General features: G+C 43.5%; 1 protein-coding gene across 1 annotated transcript in view; it reads left to right on the top strand.

Annotated features, from left to right (window-relative positions):
• Nucleotides 1-20,279, top strand: part of LOC113438696 (ankyrin repeat and fibronectin type-III domain-containing protein 1-like) — a 307,222-nt gene extending 286,943 nt beyond the window's left edge. Inside the window, exons 16-23 of the mRNA XM_087912443.1 lie at nt 1,395-1,610; nt 4,854-5,020; nt 6,306-6,456; nt 8,205-8,373; nt 10,263-10,429; nt 10,987-11,197; nt 12,031-12,689; nt 13,873-20,279. Of these exons, the coding sequence (XP_087768569.1) occupies nt 1,395-1,610; nt 4,854-5,020; nt 6,306-6,456; nt 8,205-8,373; nt 10,263-10,429; nt 10,987-11,197; nt 12,031-12,689; nt 13,873-14,160 (2,028 nt within the window). The 3' untranslated portion in view covers nt 14,161-20,279. The remainder of the gene's footprint in view (nt 1-1,394; nt 1,611-4,853; nt 5,021-6,305; nt 6,457-8,204; nt 8,374-10,262; nt 10,430-10,986; nt 11,198-12,030; nt 12,690-13,872) is intronic.
• Nucleotides 20,280-20,499: the final 220 nt, after the last annotated feature.

The raw sequence follows: 20,499 nt of genomic DNA, 5'->3' as shown, positions 1-20,499 counted from the left end.
CCCCGGGGGTGTTGCAACCGTCATAAATGCGAGCCAGTTGCCCCAGCATTCAAATTTTGATCACGTGACCAGTGGTGGGTTTCATATTTTTTTACTACCGGTCCTGTGGGTGTGGCTTGGTGGGCGTGGCTTGGTGGGTGTGGAAGGGGAAGGACACTGCAAAATCCCAGTTGGACTGTAAATTATGTATGCCAGAGTTGGCTTCATACAGGGCGGGGCCACTGAGTCGCTTCTAATGAATCCTTTGAAGTTTATTGAAAGTTGGCTTGAGAATCATGATTTAATTAGGGCAATTGCTGGAATCCTGACACCCAGCGCTGACTTTATGTGGGTCACCCTTTGGTTACCCTACCCAGGACCTGAGTCTTGCTGGAAGGAACAAATGCCAATAAAAGGACTATGTTGACCCAGATACCTGGTCTGTATTGGTTCTTTCACCTTAACTACCAGACTTGATCAGGGGTCTTTGAGGCCAAGTTAGTAACATGATGGTTACGTGAAATCTGTGATCAAAATCCAGACTCTCGGCAACTGGTTCATATTTATGTCCATTATTTTTTTTTTGAAAACAATTTTATTGATTTTTAAAAACAAACAAAACAGACAAAACATAAAAACATCCAATTTTTTTCACAAATATACAAACAGTGTATCTGTTGGTTTACCAATTTTTTGTGCATCCATTTCGTGGTCGCAATTACAATTACAATTACATTACATAATATCTCATATTGTCAATCAGAAATTATATACCCTAATATCACTATTAAACAATCATTTGACCATGATTTTATTCATTCATACTTTCCGAGATAACTATAGTTTACTTAGTTTATTTTATAGCAAATCATACAGTCATACCAAATTTATCCTAATAACATTTTATAAATATAATATCAAAAAAGAAAAAAAATAAATCTTTATATATTCGTTACTTTCTAAAATTCTAAATATTCTATTATTGTATTTTATTATCTAACCATTGGTAGAAAAGGTCCCAAATTTTATAGAATTGTTTATCCTCTTGTTCTCTAATTTCAAATGTCAATCTACTCATTTCAGCACATTCCAATATTTTCTTAATAATTTCTTCCTGCAATGGTATTTTCTCATTTTTCCAGTTTTTAGCAAATACAATCCTAGCCGCTATGGTATTTATGTCCATTGATAAGCAGAGAAGCCAGATTCACTGAACAAGCAGGGTCCTAACTTATCAACTACAACGATCCACTTAACAGCTGAGGCAAGCACTACCACCCTGGGCGAGATCCGGCCCCCGGGCCTTGAGTTTGACAACCCTGACCTAGATAATGACACACCCAACCACCCACGTGCATGTGTACCTGTAGTAGATACGCCTCTGAGGCCATTTCCCCTCTCCCTTGCTGTTGTAGGGTCTGCTAGGGATTCAAGACCTGGGTCAGGTGTTTTTTGAACCCATCAAAGACAAGCAAGGGAACATTTTGGTGGTCACCCTCAAAGAAGTGAAGTCCAACCAAACCTTTGAGAGCGTCCGCTGGGTCCCTGTCTCAAAACTGCAGACGAGTCGCAAGTCAATCTCTTCCCCCGAAGAACCTACAGCTCTGGATGTCCTTCTCATGACCATGCAGGTAACCTATTATGCCTTCTTAGCAGAGAAGACAAAGTTCTCCTTTGGTTATGGAGGGAAAGAAAGTTACTTTTAATGTGGCGTTTTCTCAACCTTGGCAGGTTTAAGGTAGGTGGACTTCACCTTCCAGCAAGGCTGGAGAATTCTGGGAGTTGAAGTCCCACCCATCTTAAAGCTGCCAAGATTGAAAAATAATGCTTTAACGTCAGGAGACCTGATTGACACAGAGGCTGTCACAGATCCTGAGTATCTCCAGGTAAGTTATCTCTGCTAGGGTGGACTAGAAGAGACCCCTAGCTTGGATTTTGGGTAAGATGCTTGCGATCTAATTAGAAAATACATTGAACGTTGCTAAGCTGCCCACAGTTACCCTGTGCTAAGATGGGCGGCCAATATATAATTACGTCAGTTAGTATATAAGTAAAAAATACCAGTGGCTGAACAGAATTCAATGGCTAATAAATTTAATGAATAAATAAATTGGATAGATAGATAGAGATAGAGATAGAGATAGATAGATAGATAGATAGATAGATAGATAGATAGAGAGAGAGAGAGAGAGAGAGAGAGAGAGTATAGATGGATGGACATATAGACAGACAGACAAAACACCAGTGGCTGGACATAATGAAATGGCTAATAAATTTAATGAATAAATAAATTGGATAGGTAAGCAAGCAGATAGATAGATAGATAGATAGATAGATAGATAGATAGATAGATAGATAGATAGATAGATAGATAGATAGATAGATAGATAAAATGCCAGCGGCTGGACAGAATTCAACAGCTAATTAATTTAATGAATAAATAAATTGGATAGGTAGGTAGGTAGGTAGGTAGAAAGAGAGAGAGAGAGAGAGAGAGAAAAAGAAAGAAAGAAAGAAAGAAAGAAAGAAAGAAAGAAAGAAAGAAAGAAAGAAAGAAAGAAAGAAAGAGAAAGATAGGAAGGAAGGAAGGAAGGAAGGAAGGAAGGAAGGAAGGAAGGAAGGAAGGAAGGAAGGAAGGAAGGAAGAAAGAATACAAGTGGAATTCAACTGTTAATAACTGCAATGAATAAATAAATTCAATAAATAGATAACTAAATAAATAGATAAAATACCAGTGGCTTGACAGAATTCATCCATCTTATATTTAGATAGTATTCATCATTCAGGACAAAATCCTGCCATATATTAAGGAGCTAAGGGCCCCCCACACCCTTTTTTCTTTTTTAATTGAAATTTGGGTCCCACTAAGCTCTCCTGAGGCGGGACGGAGCCTGCCTGCCCATTGAGCAAAGCCAGCCTTAGGTTCTTCCCTTTCTCCCCGCGGTGGTATGTGGCGCTCAGCAGAAACGAAATAAGGGGTCTCCCAAGTTGGCGAGGTTTCCACCAGGGATTCCGTTAATTATTGTGGGAGGCATTTGCTGTCTCCGCTTCCGGTCACAGTTGTTTTCTCAATGTTTTGAACAGGTCTTTTAGAGCCAAAGAATCCTTTCTATGTGAATGCCTCTGTCTTCTTCCTCTTCCTGACCCACTGGAGGTTTCTCGGTCCTTCTACTTCCTTTGGCTGTGACAACAAAAGGCCCTTGGAGCACCTGTACAGGGGGCCGATGCAAGCATTTATTGAAAGGGGTTGCTAGGATTAGCCAAGGCCAAACGGCTAAAAGGCCTGTTCAATGCTGCCTCTTGTTTCTTGAGGTCGCAGCCTTGGTCTGCTTGTCCCTCCAAACCTTCTCCTCCATGATGAGGCTAGTGACTCCAAGCCTTACCAGTTTGTCTCTCTAGGACTTCTAGGATGCCAGTTGGAACCAGGAAATGGTGGACAAACTGATTCAGTTGAACCTTTAACTCAAATCACAAATTTGTTAGGCAAATCCAGGTGGTTAAGCTGTTTGGCTGCAGTTTGATCTGCTTCTTATTTAACTACCTGTCTTTTAACCCTAGACCAGGGGTCTTCCAACTTGACAGCTTTAAGACTTGTGGACCTCAACTCCCAGAATTCCTCCTCCAGTCATGTTAGCTCAGGAATTCTGGGAGTTGAAGTCCACAAGTCTTAAACTTACCAAGTTTAACGTTTGTGGACTTTTAAGACCCTTGCCCTAGACTGGGTCTTATTTAGTTAGATAGTTTTTGTTCAACCATTATTATTTTTATAAACAACTCTCGAGGTGGCAAAGCATGCCTATAATTCCTCCTTCCTCCTATTTTCCCCATGACAACACTGTGAGGTCGGCTGGCCTGAGAGAGAGTGACTGGCCCAAAGTCACCCAACTGGCTTTTCATGCCTAAGATGGGACTAGAAATCACCATCTCCTAGTGATCAGCCCAACGTCAGCCAGTTTTATGCGTAAGGTAGAAACAGATAGAAATAGAACTCACGGTTTCCCGGCTCTTGAAAGCCAGTCACCCAGCTGGCTTTCATGCCTAAGGAGAAACTAGAACTCACTATCTCCTGGTGATTGGTCCAAAGTCACCCAGCTGGCTTTCATGCCTAAGGAGAAACTAGAACTTACCATCTCCTGGTGATTGGTCCAAAGTCATCCAGCTGGCTTTCATGCCTAAGGCGGAACTAGAACTCACTATCTCCTGGTGATTGGTCCAAAGTCACTCAGCTGGCTTTCATGCCTAAGGAGAAACTAGAACTCACTATCTCCTGGTGATTGGTCCAAAGTCACCCAGCCAGCTTTCATGCCTAAGGCGGAACTAGAACTCACTATCTCCTGGTGATTGGTCCAAAGTCACCCAGCCAGCTTTCATGCCTAAGGAGAAACTAGAACTTACCATCTCCTGGTGATTGGTCCAAAGTCACCCAGCCAGCTTTCATGCCTAAGGCGGAACTAGAACTCACTATCTCCTGGTGATTGGTCCAAAGTCACCCAGCCAGCTTTCATGCCTAAGGAGAAACTAGAACTTACCATCTCCTGGTGATTGGTCCAAAGTCACCCAGCCAGCTTTCATGCCTAAGGCGGAACTAGAACTCACTATCTCCTGGTGATTGGTCAAAAGTCACCCAGCAAGCTTTCATGCCTAATGCAGGACTAGAACTTACCATCTCCTGGTGACTGGCCCAAAGTCACCCAGCAAGCTTTCATGCCTAACTCAGGACTAGAACTCACCAACACCTGGTTTCTAGTCTAGTACCTGATAGTTATGTTTTTCCTATTTCTTGGATTTCGTGATTTTTTTTTTCCAGCAAGACTTACTGGGGGGAGAACAGTCAACCACCTCAATGGCCATTTCTTAATATATATATTTTTCAGGAGAAGTTAGCTTACCACCAGAACAGCAGCCAAGCGCTTCCCCCTGGACTTTATCTGGGATACCTGAAGCTCTGCAGCGCAGTTGACCAGATCCGAGTGTTGGTGCCTGAACAATTGCCTAACATCTTGTGTCATGTGAAAATACGGAGCAATTCCAACGTATCTAGGTAGGATTTTCCAATGAGAACTGATCTTTCCTGGCAACTTTTGCAAACTGCAGTTCTACAACTGTAGCCAGATTAGGGTCAGATGAGTTGGGGTTTTTTTTGCAGGTTCATCTCCTGATTAAAAAAAAAAATTGTAATTGGAGGAGAGAGACCTAAGACAAAGTTATGGAAACTGGGCTGACAGTTTTCCTGCAGATTTGACTGGAAAGATTAAAAACAGATATAGCCAGGTTATGAAGTGTATTATGAAATGCAAAATATAGTCTTTTATTTATGACCATGATGGAGCCTGGCCATCAGGGTTGTAAGTCATGAGTGTTGTAAATCAGTCTTATTCACATGACTAACTTGATTTTACAACATTTTTGGAGGTGGTTGTTAAACGAACGGAGCAGTCGTAAACCAAAACCAGTGATTTGTTATGGGCTTCCACACAACCACTGTAAAACACAGTCACATGAAATCAGGATGCTGCCAGCAACCATAAATGCAGTCAAGTTGCCAAGTGCCTAAAGTTTGGTCATGTGACCACGGGTGTCCGGTGCAAATAACCAGGAGCCTTCACTGAGTTCAAAGCACAGGAAAGTTTATTATTGCTAAGAGTCGTGGTGGCGCAGTGGTTAGAATGTAGTACTGCAGATTACTTTTGCTGACTGCCGGTTGCCATCAGTTCAGCAGTTCAATTTTCATCAATTGAACTCAGCCTTCCCCTCTTCCTAGGTTGACTCAGCCTTCCACCTTTCTGAGGTCGGTAAAATGAGGATCCAGATAGGGAGCAATAGGCTGACTTTGTAAACTGCTTAGAGAGGGCTATAAAGCACTGTGAAGTGGTATATAAATCTAAGTGCTATTACTCTACACAAGAATCTGGTCAATTAAAGGTCAAATCTAAACTGGCACTAGATAAAGGTCAATGGAATTCATAGGGGGCTGGACTTGGGGTTCTTGTGGCAATGCAATAATTCCAAACTGATGACATGCTTAATCCCACCTTCCAGTTTAACCTGCTCATCTCCTATATTGGCGGGGTGTGTGTGTGTGTGTGTGGCAACTGTCAGAACTTTGAATTTGGATCTTAAGCATTTAAGTGACTGGTTATAAGTCAAGGATGACCTGTATAAAACAAATGCAATAGAATATCAATTGCACTAGTTAATCAAAAGGTTACGGTCTGACGTATGAAAGTACCAACACTAAGAAAGCCCATGGTTTGTATCAAATTGGATATGGAGATATTTACTTTGCTGATTTCTCCTCTGCGTTTATCCATTCTCCCACATTCAAGAGAGGAATGGGAATGGCTGCAGAACCTGGCTAGCATGGAAGAGCCCATTCCCTCCAAGCAAGAACTGGAAACTTCCCAGCAGCTTTTTCTTCAGGAGCTCCAAGGGGCCATCCGAGAGTTGATGCAACTGGTCAACATCCCACTTCACGAGGTAGATCCTAGGTGGGAACCACGTGACGGGGGTGGGAGGGAGAAACAAAGAGTGTGGGATTTTATAGCATGCCTGACCTGCTCCCGCCTTATTCTGACGATCCATGACAATGAAGTTTAGGCAAAGATTCTTCTGAAGTTGCAGCCAGGAAACCAAGGTTGAACCCAAATGGATATCTTTGCAGTTTGGATGCAGATTCTTTTCAAAGCCACAGTACGACCATTCTCGCATAAGTCAATTTTGTTGATGCCTCGTTGATAGAAATGGCCTGATTTGGGGGCATTTAACAATAATCCAATTAACTCATATATAAAAAGGGTGTAAATTGTTGTCATGGGAATAATAACCCACTTGTAACTCTCTCCTTGAGATCTTCACATGAGAGAGGTAAATCAAATAAATAAGTATGTGTTCTGACCAAGGCTTATTGAGATACTAACAAACACACGTTAGTCCCCAAACCCTTTTTTCTTTACTTCAACGGCTGTGAATTTTAGTCATTCACAGCCTGTAATCAGTCTCAAACAGTTTGTAAATAGTCCCATGGAAGTCTGCCAAAGTCCTTCAGGATAAGTCTGATAAGCACGCACCTTTATCTGCCTTGAAATGCTGCCAACGACTAAATTTCCAATTAGTAATTCAAGTCCAACCGGAGCACAAATTCAACACAGAGCATCAGGTTTCAAACTGACCAGTACAAACAAAGTTGCTTCCTGCAAAGGTTCCTGTCCCTTTGCTCCTCCTTTATGTCTTATGGGAGGGGTCAGTCACCTCCCAGCCTTACTCCCGAGTCGCCCCTTTTGTCTTAACTGTCCTTGCCTTCTGGCGGCTCTGCGCAAGCGCGTACTGGGAACAGGCTCCCTGTGTTCTAATCCAGATCCATATCCTTTGACTATTTGTCAGGCTCAAAATCCACAAGACATATCGTTGGAGGGGATTTGATTTGATTTAAAAAAAATATTAAACGGCCCTAAACTGTCATAATACTTGAGTCTTCTTCAATCCAATTAATTCAGGGGGAATTTGAATAATCCTTGGAACTGGCCATCAAAATATTAGCTTCTGCTTGTAGGTCAATGCTCAAATTCCTCTGCTTCCTACCTCAAGCTGTGGATTTTAATTCTATAATTATTCATATTATTATTCATATTAATATATTATATTATTCATCAGAATCCAATGAGAAGTCTGTGTGACAAGGGGAAACAAAGCTTCTTTCTAAGGCATTCTGGTCATTATAAACCATCTCAATAATAAGCCGCCCAAAAGAGCGGACAACGGTGATTTTGGCAGTTGCTTGAATGGATGGGAATTAAATGGGGTAAAGCCATCTGATTCAGTTTACAAGTCTTCATTTTTCAAGCTAGTTTTTTTTTTAATGTAAAAAGATCTTTATGGATCCTCTTTCCTCCACCACCATTGGTTAACAGATTAAACAGGGGCGCAGGAGGTTCAGATTCAGGCCTTCACTTGACCATATGTTATCAAGTAACTTTGGGCCAAAATTATCATGTCATAGAATGGTTGTGTGATGGGAGATCCCTCGTGTGCATCTTTTTAAACGTTCAAAGAAGAGGGAGAATATGAGTGCAATAAAAAACAAATACGGCAATTGTGAAATGTGTAAGTGCTCCAATGAGAAGTCCCCTCTCCGTTTCTTTGCAGAGTCCATACCTCTTCAGCTAGAATGTCAATTACAATGAAAGACTTCACACCAATAAAACATTTTCTGTGTTTGAATTCTACAGGCCAAAGATTTCCGCCTCTACAGTCAGGAAGTTCTGGACTTTGGACGGCAGGTCTCCTTTCTGTTACTTCTTCCCCCTTCAGATGATGTGTGTACTGCTCCTGGCCAGAATAATCCTTACACCCCTCGGTCCGGTTTCCTCACCCTTCCTCTTCAGATCTTCGAGCTAGGTGAGCAACAGTGCACAGAGAACTTCATTCCTTATCCTTGGAATGGGAGAACTTTCTGTCAGGGTTCCGGCGATTGCCCCAATTAAATCATGAGCCTTGAAGCAAGCTTCAAAAGAATCCGGAAGATTTATTAGGAGCGACATGTTGGCATTATCCCAGTTGAAGCCAACTCTGACACTGACCGTAATTCACAGTCACCTGTGACCCTGTTTCCTCCCTCCTCCTTGGGTGTGTCATACATGAGATTCTCCAGCAAAGCATGTTCAACAGGCTGGGTGTTATCAATCACACTTTCCAATGAAGGATTTTCACGGGCAGAAGATCCAGTAGCTGTGATGACCCAGGGTAGGATACAAAAGCAAAAAGTCACAAAAACAGGTGAAGTCCCTTTAATTCCTTCAACTTGGCTTTAAAGGTCCAATTATCATTGACTGGAGAAAAAATTCCCCCACAAACAGTTGTGAAAAGGAAGAACTTCCATTCAAACTCAAAATACATATAAATTATAAATAGAAAAAAAAACACGAACCACACTGAAAGCAATTAATGAGACAAGGCAGGATAAGGGCCTGAAGACATCAACAGACATCTAAATACACACACTGGGAGGGATGCCAGAACTCATATAAGAACTGACAGACTACAAATATTTTCACGCTTTGCTTCCAGCACTGGCCCATGCTCAGTTTGTCCTTTTAAACAGTCCTCACAGCTGCAGCCCATGAAGGGGATCAAGGCCCTTTCCTCCCCTGTAGACCACGCCATTCACATTTCTCCCTTATTCACTCCTCCCTGCATGCTCTAGGATGAAGAGGGGATGGGCCTCTGCCTGTGCCCTTCCCCAGTTTCCTCCACAACCTCCAAAGCCACACTCCCACTCCCTGTCGGCTGTTCCTCCTCTCCCTCGGAATCAGATTCTAACAGGGGCGTGACAATAGCCTAGGTACAATCTTTGTAAGATAAGCATGGAATGTACTTCTGGTTTCCCCCCCTCCCACTTATGGCAACTCAGAAACAGGTATGCTTTACCAGTTGACACTCGCTATGGCCAACTCACCACAGTCGTTTTGCTGTGGCCATCTCACCAAAACCTTCTCACCGCAAGACAGCTTGTCATGGCCAATGCACCACAGGACAATTTACCACAGGGACAGTTCCATGCAGGATAACTCAACACAATCAATGTTATCTGCCACTGTTTCCTTGACATTATTTGCACTGACAAACATGGAAACAATGTCGAAGAAACAGTGGGGGATAACACTGATTGCATTGAGTTATCCTGCGTGGAATTGTCCATGTTGAGTTGTTCTGTGGCGAGTTGGCCAAAGCAAGGTGGCCGTGGGAAGATAGCTGCAACGGGTTGACTGTGGCAAGATGGCCTCAGCGAGTTGTCCTAGAGCCCTTGATCCTCTTTCTTGAAGGCAAAATGGCACCATGTTATTCTTTGCTGTCTTTTTTCCAACGTGGGATCAATGTGCTTTCTCTCTTCTTTAGATAAGAATGCATTTTCCCATGCCATCTCACGCTAAGGTACAAAGCTCAAATTAGCACACTGCAATCACATTTTTTACAATTGACGAAGATTGATTTTTTTTCCCCCTCTTTGAAACACACCCTTCGTGATATATACCGTATAAAGAGGTGTCGTTTATTGAATCAAGAAAAAGAAACGATCTGGAAAGAACAAATAACTAACCTACAAATCTGTAGATGCTTGGAAGTTTTGAGGTTGCCAATAAATAAACTTCTCCTATCATCAAAGGCCGCTTAAAGTAGAAATCAAAAATATTTCGAGGTAACCAATGCAAGAATCAGCTTCAGCTTCTATGGTGCTATTTTTTTTCTTTTCATAACATCCGATGTCCTTCCTTCTCTTTCTTTTCTAGTCCATTTCTTCATTTACGACCATGAGTTCATTAGCCAGTATTGCCAAATATCTGCATTCCTGGAGCTGGAATCTCTCCTTTCCCAACAAAACCTCCGGGAAGCCTTTTCAGACTCAGAACTAACTACGGCCAAACAGCGGCATCAGCAAGTTCAGGATTATATACAGGTATTGTGAAGCAGGGAAGAGTGGCGTGGTGGCCTAGAGGTGGAACTCTCCCCTCGCGATCAGGAGGCTGTGAGTTCGATCCTAGATAGCGGTCGATATTTTCTCTCTCTGGGCACAATGAGTAATTAATTGTCTGCTGCAAACTCTGCATCGGTGACAGGAAGGGCATCTGGCCAGTAAATACTCTGCGCCATTCAGTTGCCCCGACTGCACCCCGATGTAAGGGATTCCAGAACGCTGTTCCCTTCCCACCAAAGGGGTCCCTATTTTTCTACTTGCATTTTTATTATGCTTTTGAACTGCTAGGTTGGCAGGAACTGGGACAAGTGACAGGAGTTACTTGTTACCAGCTGGCTTTTTACCAATGCCGCCAATTCCATTTTTATAGCATGTCTGACACCTTAACAACTTTTCCTTTGGCTTTTGGCGGATGTTGCCTTTTGATGTCCTTGTGGTTTCTACTAGAAACCTACGACAGGCAAGATACGGTAGTTGTGTGTTCCTGCAGATCTCTGAACTTCATGTCTGATTCTTTGGGTGTCTCTTTTCCTGGTCAGCAAATGGAAGAGATTTGGCGAGAAATGCGTTGGATGATGGACGCCTTGCAACATGCCCGATACAAGCAACCCTCTTGTGGCCTCCCACTGGTGTGGTTTGTCAAAGAATCGAGCACAGCACAAAATGAGAAAACTCAGTCAACCTCTTCTCATTTAGACTTCCTTCCGTCGCCAACCCCATCTCCTGAAATGAGCCGTAAGCTCAACTCTGGTGAGTGTTTTATTATGTTTTTACAAGGGATCTTGTATGGCTACCAGTTGGATCCCTTTTCTGGTAGGTGTCTTAATGCCTTAAAATTGGCTATTGAAACTTTCCAGAAAAAAATAGGAAAAATCCTCTATTCTATCTATCTATCTATCTATCTATCTATCTATCTATCTATCTATCTATCTATCATCTCTCCCTGCCTGCCTGCCTGCCTGCCTGCCTGCCTGCCTATCTATCTATCTATCTATCTATCTATCTATCTATCTATCTATCTATCTATCTATCTATCTATCTATCTATCTATCATCTCTCCCTGCCTGCCTGCCTGCCTGCCTGCCTGCCTGCCTATCTATCTATCTATCTATCTATCCATCCATCCATCCATCCATCCATCCATCTACCCGTCTATCCACCTATCCAATTCATCTATGTCTGTCTGTCTATCCATCCATCTCGTTCATCTATATCTATCTATATGTCTGTGACTATCCATCCATCCATCTCATTCGTCTATATCTATCTATCTATCTATCTATCTATCTATCTATCTATCTATCATCTATCTATCTATCGTCTATCTATCATCTATATGTCTGTCTTTCTATCTATCTATCTATCTATCTATCTATCTATCTATCTATCTATCTATCATCTCGGACGGATGGAAGACTGAGTCATCCTTGAGCCTAGTGGGATTCGATCTGCCAAATTGCAGCAGGAGTAGCTTGCAGTACTGCACTCTAACCATTGTGCCACCGAGATTCCGGAACATGGTAGAGATACCTGCACATAGTAGAAATGGAGGCTGAAGGGACCTTTGTTTCTTCTCCTTGCAGATTCACATGGGATGTCAGATGAGGAGGGCTCCTCGGAAGTGTTCTTAGCTACTGACAGCGACTACGACTCCAGCAGCGCCCAGAGCCCTCGGGAACTCGACCTGGTGTACTCTTCTTCTTCGGGACTGGAATGCTGCAGGAGAAGAGCCACCCGCCCTTTGAGGGATAACACCCCCGATGTCCTCCAGAGCCACGAGCTCAAGATGCCCACCATGCCTCCTCCTAAGGAGCCTCCGCCTCTCTCAGAGCAATACGACAGTGACTTCGTGCTTCCCAGCCGACAAATTGAGCTGCTGCGCATCACAGAGAAAAGGCAGGCCTACTGCGTCCGGACCAGCAGTCTGGATTTCCCCAAGCCCTTCTGCCACGGGGCCAGGAAATCTTGCCCCGGTTCGGTGGACAGCTCCCCAACCGAGAGCAGGACTGCTGGCCACTGTGGCTCCGTGCCCCCTGGAACGAGGCCCGCTTTCGGCTCCAGCCACGATTGGCACGTGGAGAGCTCGGCTGTATTTCGGACACGTTCTGTAGAGTGGACTCAGACCTTCCAGGAGATGCCTGAGCCAGGACGTGTAGCAAACTGGGGCAGGTTGCCAGGTTCCTTCATTGTACGGGTGTGCGCTCAGTATGAAACGGGGCTCTCCAAAGAAACCAGCGTCAAGGTACCCTTACGTTCCTGGTTCCGCCTGACCAGCATCACGTTGCAATGTTGAGAAGGAAGGAATGCTTGTGGGGGAACTAATGGCTTTTCCCAAGTCTAAGCAGCCCTGGACCTTTTTTTAGTTTTGGGTCTTCTCCCCAGTAAGCCAGAAGGAGCAGAAGTCTCTTAGTTTCATGCCACAGTTTGAACATACATCTAGATCTAGATCAGTGGTGGGATTCAAAAAATTTTACTACCAGTTCTGTGGGCATGGCTTGTGGGCATGGCAGGGTGAAGTTACTGCAAAATCTCCATTCCCTCCCCACTCCTGGGGGAAAATTACAACAAAATCCCCATTACTTCCCCAACCCACTAACCTGCTTTCCAGCTCCATTCTCCTCTGCAGGGCAACCAAAGAAGACCCAGCCAATCAGCTGGGACTCGAGAGGTGGAGAATAGATGGGGTTGGCAGGGCCAGTCACAGGTGGGATTGGCCAGTTCTCTGAACTACTCAAAATTTCCACTACCGGTTCTCCAGAACTGGTTAGAACCTGCTGAATACCACCTCTGGTGTGTCCCCTGCTCCAAACTGGGAGATTTAGATTAGCTACGAAGCAGGAAGTTTCTTGCTTTCTAGCTAGTCTTTAGATCTTTGGCTCTGCTTTTAAGCACAGCCAAACTTTCCTTAGGACTGAAGGTTCCATTATTCAGTGCAGACTCGCGGCAAGCAAATTTGAGAGACCGAGCTAGCTGATGGCAGATAGATAGCTCTCTGAATGAATCTGTGATTCTGTGAGCAACTCAATCTGCCTGCCTGCTCTGCTTGATTTTGGGTAAAAGTTGCTCTTTTTTATAAAAAAATTCAGTATTTATATAAATATTTATAATATTTACATACAAGCCGTGCCCAGCCAGTCACATGACCACCAAGCCACACCCACAAATTAGGCCATGCCCACAGAACCGGTTAGTGGTCCCTGGGATTTAAAATTGTGAGTTTGGTGGTCCCTGAGGTCCAAAAGGTTGGTGACCCCTGGACTAGACATACCCAAATCCTGCAACTACATTTTAGCCTCCGGTCCCCTAATCCTTTTCGTTGCTCTTCTCCGCACTCTTACAAAGCTTCTTGGGAAATGCCCTCATTCTCGCACATCCTTCCTCCTTGTCTCATCTCCCTTCTCTCTCTCTCTTTCTTTTTTGCACAGCTGCCCCTCACTAGCAAGATGTCAGCAGAAGACATGGTGAAAATGGTGGTCCAGGAGACGAACGAGGCCTCACGCAAACTCCTGGGAAACGCCAACGCTCTCTGCTACAGCGAAGAACAGTTGAGCCACTTTGCGTTAGTGTTTGTATCGGAGGACGTGGAACAGTGGCTCCCAAACAATTTCCTTCCCCTCTCGCTCCAAAAGACCTGGCCCAACGGGAGATTCTGTGTCCGAATCAAAGACACCTCCCCTCTCTTGTTTCAGTATGGTCCAGCCACAACAGTATGAGGGAAAGGGCACCAGGAGGAGAACAAAAAATGAAAACAAGGAGCACCCAACTTCCAACGAGCGGAAAGCTCATCACCAATGCTTCCTTCCGAACAGACAATTTCGTGCCAGACGTTGTGGGCCAGAAGCGTATTGGGCAGTGTGTTGCTTTTGTATGTTTGTGTGCGTGCGTGTGTGCGTATGTGTGTGCGTGTGTGTGTATGCGTGTGTGTTTTATTTTACCAAAGAGACAACAAGACCTGATTGTTATGACCTCAGTAAGTGAGGGCGAAACCCAGGAGCCTTTTGGGGAGGGGAGGAAATGAAATTCAATTTTTGATCAGCCGAGGAAAAACACTGTTAGGGATAAAGAAGCAATATGTAATTATACATATATATATATATATATTTTCAGTCGGAACAGTGTAGAAGAGAGAGGAAAGGAGGGGTGCGTCCTTGAAAAGAAATGCTGGGATTACACCAGCGGTTTCTCCAGGAGAGAGAAAGTCCCAGGGCAATCTCACAAATTGACATCCCGTTATCTGTTTCTGTTTCATTGTACCTGGAGGCAGTCGGAAATTGCCCTTAATTCTTTGAACAAATTCTCCTCTTTTTGAACAAAGCAGTTAAAAAGGTGAACAGCTCTAGATGCTCATCTTTTAACTGCTTTGTTCAAATTGTTTAAGGGGACTAACCACTTTAAATTTCTCCTCTTTTTTCTTAATTCCATCCTGGCTATTTTGTGACCTGGAATACTGTGGATGTTCAAAATCTGTGGGAAGCTCAAGTCCTTTCTCTCTCCAAAGTTTCAAGAGATTAGATTTTATCTTTGGGATAAAAAAAAAACCTCTTCTTGGTAGGAAGACTGAATCAACCTTTCATTCCATTAGCACTTCCATTCTTAGAAGGATCCAAGTTGGGCGACCAGCAGGATTGGTTGGTTTCCTGACGTTTGTTTAAAAGCCATGCTTTACTGTAAGACCTTGTGATCCCTTTCCCCGATCTATCTTCTCCTTCTTTCTACTTCTCCATGGATTTTGGAAGGTACACAGATAAACAATGATTGGGAGTCAACTGTAAGGTTGCTTGGATGAGGAATGACTTCACTCTACCTTCTATGATGAACTTGGTTCAGTGTTGGGAAGCAACAGGCATCCTTTTCTATCTCCAAGTGGAAAAGAGGAAACCACTGCCAGGCCAACTAAGTTTTCATCTTTCCTCTAAATACGAGTAGCATCGTACAGGTCAAGTGCAAATAACCAGGAGCATTTCTTGAGTTCAAATCACAGAAGAGTTTATTATTGCACCTATGGTGGTCAGAACTAAATAGATGGTAGATAAGGGTCAACGGAGTTCAAGGGAGAGTGCTCTTATGTTCCTTTGTGGCAATGCAGCGACTCCAAGCTGATGACACTTTTAACCCCACCTTCTAGCTCAGCTCGGTCTCCTACAGAACAGGGGACTTTGCAGAAACTCATGTAGACATTCTATTGGAAGCAGAGAGGAACTTAGCCAAGACCCAGCACAAAGCACAAGCTAGTAAATATTCATTCCCCACCTTCTGCCAGAAAAAGGCACAAAGATACCAAAGCTAAGAAGAAGGTTTCTTTGGGTGGCTACAGTGAAGAGCATACAATCATCTGCAATGACTTTTGATTTGACATCCCTTGTCGACTCCCATGATAGATAGGACAGAATCCAAAGGGACTGCATCTTAAATTGTTCACAGAATTGTGTAAGACCCTTCTGGGAGACCATCCCTAACCTCTTGGACCATGGCTAAGTGTAAGTTCTTAAACAAATAAAACTTCACAACAGCTGTACATTAATGTTTTAGGAGCACATCAGGTTCCAGCTTCCCAAATTGCTATTTATTTTAATAATTCTAAAAGTAGAAACAATCTCCACATTCATCCAGAAGACCCCTGTAGGCCAGGGGTGTTGCTTGCTATAAGACTCCAAAGCATCTTGAAGGAACCATCTGATCTAGAAGGTTAGTATCTCAGAGCCCTTAAAGACTTAAATCAGTTGTGTTAGTCTGCGAGATCTTAAAATTCACATTAGAGAGAGAGAGAGAGAGAGAGAAATGAAATAACAAATTGCAGTGGCGCCGAGCATACTAAAATCTACCGCTTCTATATTGTCCCACTTGGATTCTGTTGAGATGGTTGTTCTGAGTTCATTGTTGGGGGGATGCTGAAGTTGCCCTCAAAGACTTCAGTGACAGGTCCCCAGAACCAACCGTGAAATTATAGGACTTTGACCACAGACATAAAACCCGCTAATATTCTTTCAATTGCATACCATCTCAATGAAGTAAAAGAGGTCCTATGAACAATCTGAAAACGTTCTTCAGTCCAACCGCTGAAGAGATCCAATCTTATGATTTAGTTGAAATGGTTTCATTCTCTACTTTTCATCCCAGCCATGTGGTCCGTTCCCTGTTTTCTGTAGCTGTTTCCCACGATTAGGTCTCCCTGCAGCAGATTCAGAGAAACTCAAGGTCAGAAAAGATGGTCTTAGAAAGTTCTTCCTTCATAGCCATCCTATGGAGTCAGTCAGAACTGAAGAAGCTTCTTGGATGAGAAGCGAAATGTCTTCAAAGAACAACTAAAGTCCAGTTGCCTTTTGAAAAAGAACCAGGAGTAGGATTCAATTTTTTTAACAACCGGTTCTGTGGGCGTGACTTAGTTGGTGGGCATGGCTTGGTGGGCATGTGACTGGCTGAGCGTGGCCTACTCAACATCACTCACATCAAGGCATGCATCTCCTCGCCTGGCCTCTCATGACTGTGGGGATGCTGCAACAGTCATAAGCGTGAAAAATGGTCATAAGTCACCTTTTTCAGTGCCATTGTAACTTTGAATGGTCACTCCACACAAGCAAAGTACCAGCAAAGGAGGGGAAAAAACTCCAGAGACGTTCCTGAAACAGGAAGTCTAGTCCTGCCAAGAATGTAATAAGGGTTAACAGAGAGGCAGTTTCTGTAAGCAACCCCAGAATGTTTCCTTCCTGCCTTCCTTACAGGATTAGGCCAGTAATTTCTTCTAACAACCGGTTCTCCGAACTGCTTAGAATGCTTACAACTGGTTGTAGCGAATAGGTGCAAACCAGTAGAATCCCACCCCTGATTGGAACATCCTATAGATCAGTGGTCCCCAACCTTTCCAGCTTGGTGACCCGGCCTGCCACAGAGTATGCGTGTGTGTGTGAGAGAGAGAGTGGCAGATGCACACATAGCTCCATGTATGCGAGTGGTGGACACACGCCCTCTACTTTTGAGAATGGGGCCCTCCACTCACACAAGTCAAACTTCATATGTGCACACTTGTCCATCTTCCCCGCGGCCCAGTTTCAAACAGGCCACGGCCCGATAGTGTGCCACGGTCTGAGGATTGGGGACCCCTGCAATAGATTGTTTTTTCTAGAACCATTACATATTTTGGACCGTAAACTTCTACTTTCGACCCTTCCCTAACATTTCTCTTGGGGGTGGGAAATCAATGGGAAGAAAGTTCTCCATAAGAACAAAACAGACCTCTCAGTCCCGTAAAAGGTGTTGTCCATGTTGCAGCTTCAGCTACATATCATAATCCAGACTGCATTGTTCCGTTTCAGATTACACGTTAAGGAGAAGAGAGGGTAATATCTTAATTACTACTTAGGGATCTGCACCAGATTCTTATCGTTATGGGAGTCGTCCACTTTAGCAACAAGAGTTAATTTCCAAGGAAGGCGGCCCAGAAAATCTGATCAAGTAAACAGCAATAGGCTGGCTTAAGAACATTCAGGCTAGTGCTAGCAACCTTCTTACTTCGTATTGAGATTATTTTAATTTCTGATTGGGCTCAATACAAGATAAGTAGAGACAGATAGTCCTCAACGACCACAATTTAGCCTAAATTTTCCATTGCCAAGCAAGACGATGGTTACATGAATTTTATGCCCGTTCTTGTCTCTGTTGTTAAGTGGATCACTGCAGTTGTTAAGTTAGTAACCCGACAGTTAAGTAAATCTGGCTTCTTCATTGACTCTGCTTGCCAGAAGTTCGCAAAAGGGGATCATATAACTCTGGGACACTGCGTCCGTCATAAATACGAGCCAGTTGTCAAGCATCCAAATGCAAATCACGTGACCATGGGGATGCTACAAATGGTCGTAAGCGTGAAAAAAGATCACAAGTCACTTTTTCCAGTGCCATTCTAACTTTGAACAGTCGCTCAATGAAACTCTTCTGAGTCGAAGACTACCTGTATATAAATGTCTTAAAGAAAGAATATTGTAGAGAATGGACTCACCTCTATCAAGGTATACTAAGTGATCAGAACTGACTGAGAGGTAAGACTTGGATTATCAGGCAGGAGGATGTTCTTGCTGGAGTATTTCAGCAGATAACAAATTTGAGGAATCATGAAGCATCTCTTCCCGAATTCAGGAACCGTCTATGCAGGCTTGTGGTTTATCTTAATTGTCCCTTAACCATGACTTGATCTCATTTCATTTGATCCACAAACCTCCTCCATGAATTTCCTCCTGTATCTTTTCTTTCTTGGTTTCTGTAGCTCATTTGTGTTTGTCGTGTAGACCAATATTAGTGCCTTTCCCAACATGCAAGGTCTTCGTTTACAGAACTGGGATTTATAGAAAGAACCAGGATCTGGAGGTTGCCAAGTAGGACATCTGCCATGGCTGGGGTTGAGGCTTTGGTATGCAGCCCAAGCCAAGTAGGACATCTTCCATGGCTGGGGTTGAGACTTTGGTGTGCAGCCCAAGCCAAATAGGACATCTTCCATGGCTGAGGTTGAGACTTTGGTGTGCAGCCCAAGCCAAATAGGACATCTTCCATGGCTGGGGTTGAGACTTTGGTGTCCAGCCCAAGCCAAATAGGACATCTTCCATGGCTGGGGTTGAGACTTTGTTGTGCAGCCCAAGCCAAATAGGACATCTTCCATGGCTGGGGTTGAGACTTTGGTATGCAGCCCAAGCCAAATAGGACATCTTCCATGGCTGGGGTTGATCTGCAGCCCAGCCAGTTTCAGACAGCAGCTTAGATATAGAGCAGAACATCTAAGAGCCATTGAGTTCTCCATTTTTCCCTCTTTGATGAGCAATTTCATCAACAGCAATACTATCTCTGCCTGTTGTCCAAGATCAGTTGAAGTATCCATTGGACTATAATATTTGGGAAGACTGCTGACTCAAGAAGAGCTTTCCCATGAAAACAACAAACAAGGATGTTTTAGGGTGGACACAAGGTTGTCTACAGAAAAGATATAATGCCCTATTTTAAAAGAGATGTCATCTGAATTCAAGTATCACATCATCCCATGATTTCTTTCTAAAAAGGGTTGCACTTGATAGGCCCTCTTAGCTAGGATTCTTCTCAACATACGTCTTCTTCAGAAGATATTCTCAGTGGCCATCACCAACAAATAGTCTGAGTCAGATTCTTCTTCTAAAAATCTGTGTACCTTTTACAGAAATCCAGGTATCTAAATGGATTCTTTATTCCTGGGAAAGAGGAGAAAAAAAATATGTATTCATCATAAATGATCAGAGATGGTGTTTGAAAACACTATGAAACTTAATCGCACATTGCTATCTCATCCCGCCACTTTTCAAATCCTAAAATACGATCCATGCTTGTGGTTGGGCTCCCTTTCTACAGTACTTATCAACTGTGCTCCTGAATGTGGGAGACATGGATATGCTTCCATCTTCTGCCCAACCTGGTCTGAAAACGCTCCTCATCCAAGTATGGTTGAAAGTTGAAAACTTCTTCCTATCAGGAGGTGGTTCTATCCCATGTATACCATCTAGGCGCACAAAGAATCAAACTCGGTGGTAACCGAAATGCTGCCCCTTTCGTTCTGTTTTCACGGCCACAAAGACATTGTGGAGATGTGCAGAAGGCAGAGGGGGTTTTTTTTGCTGTCAAAGGTGTGCTAAGAGAAAACATCCGTTGTGACCCTTGAGCTGTTAACTTTCTCCTCCCTCCCTTCTCAGTTGCTGTTTTGTTTCTGTGGTTGTGAAGAATTACTCTTGTACATCCAATAGCATGTTTCGTTGGCCGCCAGGTCTCTTTGTTCGCTGCTACTATTAACAGAACTGTGGTCCATAGTAAACACTGCTACACTGCTGGGTATGGTCCCATCTTTCTTCACAAATGCCCTTTGGGGGAACAACCCCAGACTTTGGATGTGGAGGTCATGTTTTTGAACCTGAGTTCTGGGAAACACAGTCTTGGGGCAGGAGGAGAGACGTGTCCATGGATACGCATGATAGAGGATAATCCATCTCTAATTCAACAACACGGGAACCAGATCGAGGCTTATGAGTTGGATTATCTTTCGAAGGATT

The sequence above is a fragment of the Pseudonaja textilis genome, chromosome 14, assembly GCF_049901715.1.
Source record: "Pseudonaja textilis isolate UNSWEBS1 chromosome 14, rPseTex1.2, whole genome shotgun sequence".
NCBI lineage: Eukaryota > Metazoa > Chordata > Lepidosauria > Squamata > Elapidae > Pseudonaja > Pseudonaja textilis.
Note: the sequence above shows the minus strand (reverse complement) of the source record. Positions and strands in the feature narration are given on the sequence as shown.